At 40.2% G+C, this 11261-nt stretch overlaps 1 protein-coding gene across 1 annotated transcript; it reads left to right on the top strand.

Annotated features, from left to right (window-relative positions):
* The first annotated feature begins 4822 nt into the window (after positions 1–4822).
* Positions 4823–6748, top strand: LOC140318661 (homeobox protein MSX-2-like). Its single transcript, XM_072396469.1, has 2 exons — positions 4823–5273; positions 5756–6748. The coding sequence occupies exons 1-2, from the start codon at positions 4973–4975 to the stop codon at positions 6202–6204; spliced, it is 750 nt and encodes a 249-aa protein (XP_072252570.1). The 5' UTR covers positions 4823–4972; the 3' UTR covers positions 6205–6748.
* Positions 6749–11261: the final 4513 nt, after the last annotated feature.

The following is an 11261-nucleotide window of genomic DNA, read 5'->3' as shown; positions in this document are numbered from 1 at the left end:
TCGGTGAGGGTTGTGCCTCTCTTCGTTTTTTTCTTAGTTGTTTATTTTGACTGTCTTCAGATGAAATATTGATTTGGTCTCGATTGTTCCATGATGAAGAAGTCTGTGGGTTGCATGTAGCACTAGTTGGGGTGTTTTAATTTTCGAGGCCTTTGAAGATGATGTTGCATGTCCTAGAGATGATGCCGTTGCTAAAACTGTGTATAAAGTCTGTGGCTCGGTCACATATGGTGTCATCAGAGAGTATAATCACAGCTGCACCGTATTTGTGTCTGTATTTGCTTGATGAGCACTAATATGACCACCTTTCTCTGTTCTTATTTCCTCATTATTCCCTTGTTTTTAGTGAAACCCCCTCTTGTGTTTCTTATATGTCTCCAGAGAACAGTTTGTCTACGGTCCCAGTGGTGTTGTGTGAAAGGAAAAGCACATAACTCAGTATTGCAGTGCTTGTCCACACACCACACGACTGCTATCTGAGCTAATGCAGGTGAAACAGAGCGAAACAGAGCGCGAGCGTTCAGTGTGAGCTGAGCATTTTACCTATCGGGTCCTTTGCTGTTCTGCCCTGATAGTTCGGGTACAGCAGCTCCGTAAGGCTCTCGGTCTCTGCTGGAAAGACTACAGAGATAAATTACACTGTGAAAAATTACAGGGGGAAGCTTTTTGTTTAAAAGCTTCAAGAGTTTTTTTTTTTTTTTCCAACAAATACACATGCTGCTTTTTACATCTTTATATTTTGGGATAGGACATGGAAAAGTAAGAACACCAAACCAGAAACCAAACCAAAAACAACTATTTTTTAAATCTCTCTTCCTTTCTCTTTGACTCTCTTTCTTTTTACTTACATTCACATAATTCATAGTTAAATGACCAACATATATAAAAAGAATTAAGAATAAAAGAGACATTCAAATTGTAAACAAATAAGGAATAGAGCTTTCATCCAGCGCAAGTTTAAGGCTTAAAGGCTTATTTTGACTTGGAGGCACTAACTAACTCTGTCTTGGCTACACATTTTATTTTCCTTTAATCCCCAGTAAACTCATTCAACACCAGGATGTATATCAGCTACGATGATTCGCCACTCAAAACCCAATAAAGGCTTAAAAAAATGGTAGAATTGCTACAATTTTAGAAGGCTCCAAATATGTACTGTGCCTGCATTTTATTTCAGCATTTCATTATGTGAAACTGTAACAAATGTGGCTGTGCATGACGGTTACATGTTCAAAAGTGCATTAGCACGACGTTATTCTGCTGAGTGTGAAGCAAGAAAAAAGAAAAGATCAAATCTAAATATTTATAATGATATGTGTGGGACTAGAGAGCAGAAAAGAAGATGATAGAAACATGTTACACATTGGTGACATATACATATGTATGTACCTATAGATATTAACATGTTTACATAAACAACCCAGACATGGAGATACAAGTGTCTATAAGTGACAGCAAATTTATGAAGCAAGCGTGTTTGATAGAATTCACACATGTTTTCCTTGCATGAATAACAGCAAAGGAACTCACCAAAGTCACTGAATCTATGGCCCTTTAAACAAAGCTAGTTCTAAGGCAGGACCGATGGCCAGCGTCACACATTGGTGCCCTGTGTTAAACGACAGAGGTGGAATGGTGGTGGGGGAAAAGTTCACGTGAAATTAAATCAAACTGATTGAAAAAAAAATATTTGATAATCCCAAAGGGAAATTATGATGTTGCATTGCTTTCTCTTTTTTATTATCCAGTATAGGTAGACAGACTGATGTCTGCATGTTGGTTTGGTAGTTAGCATCATCGCCTTACGGCAAGAAGATTTGCGGTTTGAATCTCGACTGCAGATTTTTGTGTGGAATTTGCATGTTCTCCCTGTGTGTGGATTGTGTCCGGATTCATAGGCTTCCTCTCACCATGCAAAAGACTGCATGCTAGGTTGACTGCTGAGCCAAGTGAGTGCAGACATGTATGTTTTTTTTTTGTTTCCATGGTGAACTAGCGACCTGTCAAAGGTGTACCCCACCTTACACCAGACGGCAGCTTGGATAGGCTCCAGCCCCCCCGCGACCATGAATTGGATTAAGCAGGTATACAAAATGGATGGACAGCCAGACAGAGACATCAAAACAATCCACTCAACCAGCACAGCTTATAGAATAGTGCAGAATAAATCTGTCAAAAATCAATGTTTGATGGAGAAAACGGTTCAGTAGAAGATTAAAACAAATACTAAATACACACAATATGATTGTAGCTGTTGCAACTTGCTGCCACTGGTGCAGCATTGAGCTTGCTACAGGGGTAGTTACAGTGCTGAATTGGCATTTGTGTGTAAGGGCAAGCCATCACGACAGAACACACACCATTTTTATCGAAGGTACGACTCAGGAAGAGTAGCGTTTCCACGACACCAGCTGTCATGGTGTATGGGTCGTGCTTTGTTCCTTGTTTTCGTTTTGTCATTGTTTTAACTTTTAGTTTTTATGAACATTACTTCCTCTTTTATTTTGTAGAGATTTCTGCCTTGTGTATTCTATAGAGGTAGCTTCACAGTAAACCTGTCCAGCAAGTCCTGTTTAATTATTTTGTTTTTGTCACTATTCCCTTGAGGATTTATGTCAACAAATTTTCTTTGCTTGTCACCAGAACCTGAGTTTTGTTTGCCCTCACCTAAGTCATTGTCCACATCTAGTTAGTCAAGTTTTCTTTTACATCTGTTTGATTTTATTCTTCGTGGGCTTGCTGGCTCTGCAGCATCTTTCGTTTGGTTTAGATAAAAGCATTTTATTTCTACATCTGCCAGCCTCTGAAAGCTTTGTCTGCATCTAGGTCCTCATTGTACACAGTGCATGACACCGCCTCCTGTTTCGTCCAAAGTTTGGAATGTGATGAATATATGAGTATGACTATGCTGCATTCATTATGGCACAATTAATGTTTGCTATAAACTTATTTTAGGGTATTTTGATAATCAGTTGATCACTGGACCACTTGCAGCTCAAGGAAATATGCTCTGCAGCCTTGTGTTGGTCTGTTTATTGGTGGTGAAATTAACACTTTGACATCACTTTGACATCCAGATGCATGAGGCACACAACAAACCTGCAGTGAAGGAGTTGGCAGAGTGAAGTACAGAGGGATTTGCATGGCAGTGGGTTATGATTTAAGCTCAGCTGTAGATCAAAGATGTGGAGCTCTGATTCAGGGGACAGCACCAGGTGAAGCTGATTTTCACAGCTGCAGTGTGATCTTTAATCAGTCTCCCTGCCTTTACTTTATTTCTGCTGTACTCCCTGCAGTCGTGTGCTAAGGCCCTGAACTCACCGCGGCTGGAGCTGACAACAGTCATACCTGTCCTGCAGCTGCTGTGTAAGTGTATTTTACTCCTTCTGGTGAAAACGCAATCAAAAATTTCTTGTTGCACTGTCAGCCTCTGTGTGTAATTGTGACCGCGACATGACCCATAACAGCGAGATCGTATTACATTTTTGCATGTGTTTATTGCAGATACGTGGGCCTAGGTTGTGTGAGCACTTCACATCTTATGGAGACTACTGATGTTGAAATGCTGTGGAGTTGAGACCCTGATAGCACTAATCCTGCTGATTACAGAGAGCACACATTCTCTCTGAGGGTTGATTACAGAGCTCAGGATGGCACACCAGTCACTTCACAGGTGGCCTTTGTACTTGTGGAGATGTAGTAGACAGACTTGAAGATATAGAAGGAAACTAGAAGCCCAGTACTATACACATCATGCACTAAGCACATTAATCTTACTTCAACCTCTGGGCATGTCTGGTCTTGGCTGAATGAAGACTGTATCTTGCCTAGAATGGCATTAAACATTGTGCTCTTCCAGATTTGTGTGCTTTAACATCTGCAGTCTCTTTGGCTGGTTTTCAGGACGCTCCACTTGTATTTCTCATGATGTTTCCTAATGCTTTGGAGCCCTACTGGTATGAGCTTCAAACACAGCGAGAGACACCTCTGTCTCTTCTGACAGAGCAGAGACTGGGACTAATCGCAGCGGGCGCCACACACTTCAGGAGGGTAGCAATTTTCCATCATTACCTTTAAATCCTGCTTAAAAGAACCGGATTCCACAAGCCTAATTACAAGGTGTTAATAATAACAATGTAATGACAGTAATGCCAAAAACCATAATCCATCTCCCAACTGACTCTCACATTTAAGTATCTGTTTTCTGCACAGTGATGTCTGAATTTTAAAAGCAGCATGATTCTTATTGATTACTATTGTGATTACTCTCACAACTGCTGTGTAAAGTTCTGCGAGTTGGGGCTTGACGTAGTATCTTTGTCAGCTCTTAAGACAGATACCTCTCTGGTGCTTTTCATCCTGGTGCCACTGATCTTCCAAGACACAGCCAGGCCAATCCAGCAGCCTAATTACCAGATGGGATATAAAGTTGAGCAGCTTGGATTAATTTCCACCCTGACCTTCTGATGACACGGTTACATTAGCAGGATGTTGTACTAGTCCTCAGTTTCACACAAATTTTTTTATGCATGCATTCAGATTTCAGGATCAAGCCAGCCTATGTTCATCTGCTCACAGTGTCATCTGGGGATATGCTGTCTGTAGACTGGAAGAAAAATGGCATATTAATGTCAGTGCCAATTATTAAACACCATGAGATAAACAAAAGTCTACTTAATGATTACCGCCAAATGAAGCAGATAAATTGCTGGCCTCCTGTATGCTTAGGGGTGTGGCAGAGTGCAGCTACCCTTAAACACGCCGTCCAATCACAAGTCTTCTCGCAGATTCGGGATCAGGACGCATCTGGCTGAAGGTCCAGAGTACACTCCAAAGTTTTTCCAGCACCAACTTCTGACAACTCGGTAGAAGTTACTCTGACTTTTCTCTCCGACTGGCCGCTGCATGTTTCGGGTCATAAAGGCATGAGTTTCCTGGGCTGGAATTAGAAACTGATCCAAGAAACCTCAGCATGTCTGCTCCCGCAGACTTGAGAGACGAGTTGTTCACAGACGAGGATGTGGAGACAGCGACGTTGAACAGACGCTCGGAGCAGGTGTCCCGTCTTCCCTTTAGTGTTGAGGCTCTCATGTCGGACAGGAGGTCACCGCCTGCGACGAGCGGAGATAGGGGAAATTACGCTTTGACTAAAGATAATGCGCGCAGACCGGATGAAATTTCCCAACACTTAATATCTATTAAATCAGAGTCATTGGAACAACGGGAAAGGCCGTCTTGGATATCTGGCTCAGTTAAGATGTCAATACCAAGTCGTAAGTAAATCATTGTTAGTACGATTTTACTTTTGATCCTTGATTGATGAACTTCCACATATCTGGGGCTATAAAGCATCGAATGGACGAACCATTTGAACTTGAATGAGATCAGAAAAGCCTGGAAAAAGCTCGCTGCTTGCTGTAAATTATAATTGGTGGAAATATATAGAAGCACAGCAAGTGCAATTTATATATCTACAGATATATATAGTTACCTATATATATATATTTAAGTAGATAAATGCCCTAATTCCTCCTTATATTTTTGCCCTTTATGAAATTTAAGATAAAAGCCAATAAAAATGCTAAGAAGTGGCAAGACTTTATATATTCTTATTCACAACAATTCAACAATGTTGTCCCTTTTTAAAAATATTATTATTAGCTTACTGATTGAATAATCAGCCTGGCCTTAATCATCTTATTTAATTATGAAGCTAGTGATTTGGTATATAATGAATGACATATCTGTCTTGTAGGGCAGTTCAGTCCTGCAGTCTGCTCCTTGAGAAAGCACAAAACCAACCGCAAGCCTCGTACTCCCTTCACTACAATGCAGCTCCTCGCCCTGGAGAGGAAATTTCATCAGAAGCAGTACCTATCTATTGCCGAGCGGGCCGAGTTCTCCTCCTCTCTATCACTGTCCGAGACCCAGGTCAAGATCTGGTTTCAGAACAGACGAGCCAAAGCCAAAAGGCTTCAGGAGGCTGAGGTGGAGAAAGTCAAGATAGCTGCTGGCATTGGGTCCAAGGCTGTGTTCTGCCCTGGTTTTTCATCCTTTGCCTTTTCACAAAGTGTCAACCTGCAGGCTGGTTCAGCAGGGCTCTACAGACTGGGCTGTTCGCACAGCCGCACCCCCCTCCTCCCTGCTGCACATCTGGCCATGTACGCCTCACAGCTTGGCTATAGACTGTTTCACCTCTCCTGAGAGGAAGCAGAAATGCACTGACTTTGTTTAAAAAGGTTTGACAAGATGGTATCATTTAATCATGCACCGTATAAAAAAAACATGACTGCAAAAGATCTTAAGTGGCGTTGAAGCTTCATGTGATTTTATTGTCTTGAGTTTCAAGGAGACTTTTTATTAATGAACAAAATTTTTCCATGGGATTTCTCCATAGGAGTCTAAAGATCGACGCAATCCTTATTTGCTATTTGCAAGTATACTGTCCAAAATACCAGTGTGTATTTTGCAACCATCTGAGTTGTTTTCATTGCTCTTATTTGTATTTTATGAACGATTCAAGTGTATTTCACTTGTTAGCCGTGAAGATGCTGAGAAATTGGAGAGTGACAGCTTGGGCCGAAGCATCTCAATAAATGCATCCATAAAAGCCAGAAATACTCCCAAATGACACATACTGTATTTATTTGTGATAGACCAGAGAATCATGTATTTCTTGATGCATATCTACACTATTAAAAGCTATTATCTTATGTGTATAATCTTAAAATGAAACCTTCAGTTTTCCCATCTCTTTTCCTCTAACTTTTTTGAAGAATGCATGAAGCATAAAGCTGCATAAATAACCCATTAAGCTACATCTAGCTTCAGCACAGTTATCTTCTAATACACAAGCTTGGGCTTGTGTTTCCATTCCCATTCCCAATCCTAATCTGATTTTTAGATTTCCAGTGGTATCATCTGTCTTCTCTTGTGCACTCCTCTTTCAGTGCCATGGTTCTCATCCCATTCTACATGTTGTTCACTCCCAGACATCTTCAGAGCAGTTAGTAGTTGGCATTTCGTAACTGCTGTTCTCCCAGAAAACTTGTTTACCAAACTTCTATGGTTCCTCTCCCTCCTCCCACAGCCCTCTGGGCCTCGCTGTAAGTGATCCAAATAATTAATAATAATGCCTCTGTCCTGTTCAGGTTTCCCAGTAAACCATGACGGTTCCACATTCATTTTATTATTTAACAATGTGTTTACCTCTGCTGTTACATAGTCAAATGTCTTCTGTGACAAGTACTCTGCTATGTTATGGATTTTAACTCTCGATCATAAATGGTTTTGTTCTATCCTGGCTAAAAGCAACAGCTCTGCTCGCTGCTGCACATAGTGGCCCTTTTATCTGTCACTTCCACTTTGGTCTAAGTTAACTGCTCAAGTCATAAGGCTAAACTTTTCACTTTAGGGTCTGTTGAGTTATACTAATTTAAAAAAAAAAAGGTCTTTTACATCATGTGAGCTGGTTGGATACCCTCACTATGATAGTAGTTAATGTCTGTTAGTATTTTAGTGTCAAAATGTGTGAGAAAACACTAGTCTAATCTCTGAGTTCAGTTTTACACTTAAGTTAGGACCTACCACTATGTGTACGATTGTGTATGTATAACCAGGTGGAGTTACACTTAAATGAATATTTATCCTGCCAAATATGCCTTCAAGATGTTAATTTGTTTCTTATTGCTACAGTTGTAAACATGTGTTTTATTGCAGAGGTTTGAGATTTTTGTTTATTGTGAGCCTTTTTTAGATATATACTTAGATGGAGTCAGTCTCGCTTCGTGAACTTTGTACCATGGCACTACAGCAGGCTGTCCTTTTGCAGTCGCTGGTTTAATTGTGTTTGTCAAAGAATTCTGACTCCAAAACTCTGTGAAATTATATGTGCAGAGTCAGATAACAGAACAAGACATTATAAGTTCTCTCTCCCTCTGTTAAAACTTGGAAAAAGCTTGTGACCATTAGCACATATTTCACAGTCCATTTACTCCCCTCTGTTTGGAAATGAAACCTAGCATTAAGTTGATAAAAAAGGCCCTTAGTGGCCTATATTGGCCAAAATTACAGTCTCAGTCTCAGATGTTTTCAATGTAAAACATCTGAAGAAAGAATGAGTAATAATGATGATTATGACTATTTAAAGGAAATAAAAACCAAATCAAATGATTTGACAAAGAATGACAGGAAATGGGTTGTGGGAAGTGGGCTGAGTAGTGAATAAGGATTTAGTTAATGCAATCTTGATAATGTTCCAAGCTAAGAAGAGCAAGTGGTCCAACAGAGCTTATAGAAGCTTAAAGAATAATGTCAATTTTTCTGTGCTGAATACTTTCTGAAGCTAAAATGATGATGGTATGAGCTTCTCTCCTTGCTGAGTTGCAGTGGCAGAATAGATCTGTGGAATCCATTATGTAAACGAGGGCATTTTCAGTAATACTCAGAGCCATGGCTGTGGATTTTACTCCACTCCACCCGACCATGCAGTATGGATGAATTTTTAGTCCACCAAGAACCAATAACTCTTGACAATAGACAAAAATTACCATTATGTTACAAAAATAAGTTACAAATAGGATTTAAAGGTAATCAGTGTGTCATGTCTGATTGAAAGTTATTGCAGTTGTGAACAAAATCCACTAGGTGTAGCAACTTCCCATCTATTGCTGTTTAGATATCAACAAGCTCATTCAGTCTTCTTGTTCTTGTCATTTAAAAGGTATTTCAGAACACTTTAGGTAACAACATATCATCCTATGCAGATTTAACATGTTGGCAAACTGGCAACTTTCAAGCTCTTGGAAAATGTATGTTAAATTCATTATAGATAGCCTGGTGAATCAAAGATGACACTCTTGTTCCTTTATATCAGTGGTAAACGTCTCGAGTTAGGGGATTGGGGATTTCTAGAGTTCATTGTTGCAGTGAAAGAAGCCATTAGATTCTCACACACATCATTGCAAAGCAGTGGTGCATGAGATCTGCTCTAATTGTGAATGGGATATAATCTGATTGAGAATAAGGAGCTCTCCTCACCTCATTTTTACTCTTATAGATGAAGTTATGCAACGTAATAAGCAGGTCTATATTTCCATCAGGCTGCCACATCAATAAACATGACAGCTTATGATTTATGAATGAATTCATTTAGTTAGAATCTATTCAAGACTAAAGAAAGCAGTCAGAGCTATTTTGCTGTCAGAAAAGGAGCCAGCTTGGGATTTTGTCACTGCCCCACTCCGAACTGTCCCTGTCTGTTTGGCAGAAATATCCAACTGCATGTAGCTTAGCTGATAAACACTATGTGCTTCATTGCACATCAATAACCCCCCCTTGAACACACACACACACACACACACACACACACACACACACACACACACACACCGCACTTCTTGTCAGAGAGGCAGTAATGCTAGACATGTCAAACACAACAAGGATGGGGGAGCGTAGATTTCTCTTTTACTACACATACCTCACCCCTCAGAAGAGAAAAAGCACTGTATGATGTATTTTATTAACGTGACAATGCATATGTGGCAAGCAGCTTCGTCTGCAGCAAAAATTGCTCGCAGGAGGCACTGAAAAGTCATGAACGTGGTGGGGACACGCTTGTTGTTCCTACAATGATGACTCATGAAGTTCCTGTAGTCGTCTCTTCACCAATGATCACATGACAGTGATGTTGATATTTTTTTTTTCCGTATTTGCGTCATTTTAAAAAAGTATATATATTCCACAGTCATGACAAATTGGCACAACATTTGTTCATTGTATGTTTTTAAATTATTGTCCTTATGTTGTAGACTATGTTGTAGAATGGTATATCTTGGGTTGCAGCATGCTGAAAGCCATTACACATTGACATTATGGTCAGAGTGGAAGGGCTTTCATCTTGTGTTCAAAGCTGTGGAGCAGGTGTGTTTCCTTCAACGCCCCCTGCTCTGTCCTTCACATTTGCTGTGAATTTTCAGATTCTGCATCACCGAACTCTGTCTTTTTTCCCCCTCGTTTTTTATTTGATTAAATGCCCGTATATATCATGTTGCATGAAAGGTAGAAAGAGCCACGAGCAGTTTTGATATAATTAGACAGCCTTCATCCTGTTGCTGTTACAGTTAATCTGTGTGCTCATTATGACAATATAAGAGAACAAGCCGTGTCTTTCATACAGTTGCAAGTCCTCACCGGGGGAATTCGATTTTTACTGAAGCATTCATGCTCAGACACACAAACAGATGCAGACCTTGAATAATCCCACCTCGAGCAGTTTCTTTTCTTTTGTTTTGTTCTTTCAGCTGGTTTTCAAGAGACATTTCCCTCAAGCCTGTTGGCCAAACAACATGACCTATTTAAACATAAAGACACACCTAAAACCTCTGGCTTTGAGGCTGTGCGATAGAAAGCTACTCTTGGGTTACAGTTTGTGTTTTATTCCTAAACGAAGATCTGGGGCACTGAACGTTGGAACCTGAGGAACTAACTAGCAGAAATAACAACACACTCAAGGATATTTTTCTATTTCATTTGTTCTGAAGTTTTTAAACACACCCATTTTCTCTCTAAGCTTGTGTGTTTTTATTTCTGTCTCTCTATCGCTCTTTTAACCTGTGTATTTTATTTTTCCCAGCGTGTTATTCTAGGAGAGTTATTCTCGCCCCCTGGAAAGCAGCTTGTTTTCGTTTGCAGAGGCATGCATGTGAGACGAGATGAACACATCTGGAATCCCTATAGGTGTTATTTTAGACTAAAGAGTAGCATAAAGTTGTTTATTTGTAACCTGTATTTATTATCCTCTACCTTTAGCACATTGAGGTCAACCTGCCTTTGGTGCAAGATACCAAACCTGTTTTCTGAAGCTGAAGTGACTCTTCAGATTAGACGCATCAATGCAAACTGAATTAGCTTCCGGCAGTGACATCCATACATTGCCCTGTGGGAGGTTCATACTCCACGTCCAATCCTTTTCAGAGCGGTGCCATCTGTAGCCTTCACTGTTGTCCAGGTCTCCTTACAGTTCTGTGTCCCTTTCATCTCCTGAGATCCTATGACTCATTTACCAGCCCCTCGGGGCTTCTTTTACACTGAAAAAGACCTACCCGCCTAACTCGTTCAGGTATTTTAATAACACACTAACTGACATAAGATATTCACTCAGATACAAAGAAACACCATTTACTCAAATGTAATGGTTAAATGGGGAAAGGGTGGCTGTGTTGCACTGTAACTCTTTGCTAGACTTTCTGTTTCCACTTTTA

This window comes from Leuresthes tenuis, unplaced genomic scaffold (genome assembly GCF_036924035.1).
Source record: "Leuresthes tenuis unplaced genomic scaffold, fLeuTen1.0.hap1 SCAF_11, whole genome shotgun sequence".
Classification (NCBI taxonomy): domain Eukaryota; kingdom Metazoa; phylum Chordata; class Actinopteri; order Atheriniformes; family Atherinopsidae; genus Leuresthes; species Leuresthes tenuis.
The sequence above is the reverse complement of the archived record's forward strand: the minus strand, read 5'-3'. Positions and strand labels throughout refer to the sequence as shown.

What these genes read in the sequence shown, in the direction of transcription:
- LOC140318661 (XM_072396469.1), top strand. Translation starts at nt 4,973, where the DNA reads ATGTCTGCTCCCGCAGACTTGAGAGACGAGTTGTTCACAGACGAGGAT. An exon ending in TAAGATGTCAATACCAAGTC is followed by an intron (nt 5,274 to 5,755) that starts GTAAGTAAATCA and finishes TCTGTCTTGTAG; the next exon opens with GGCAGTTCAGTCCTGCAGTC.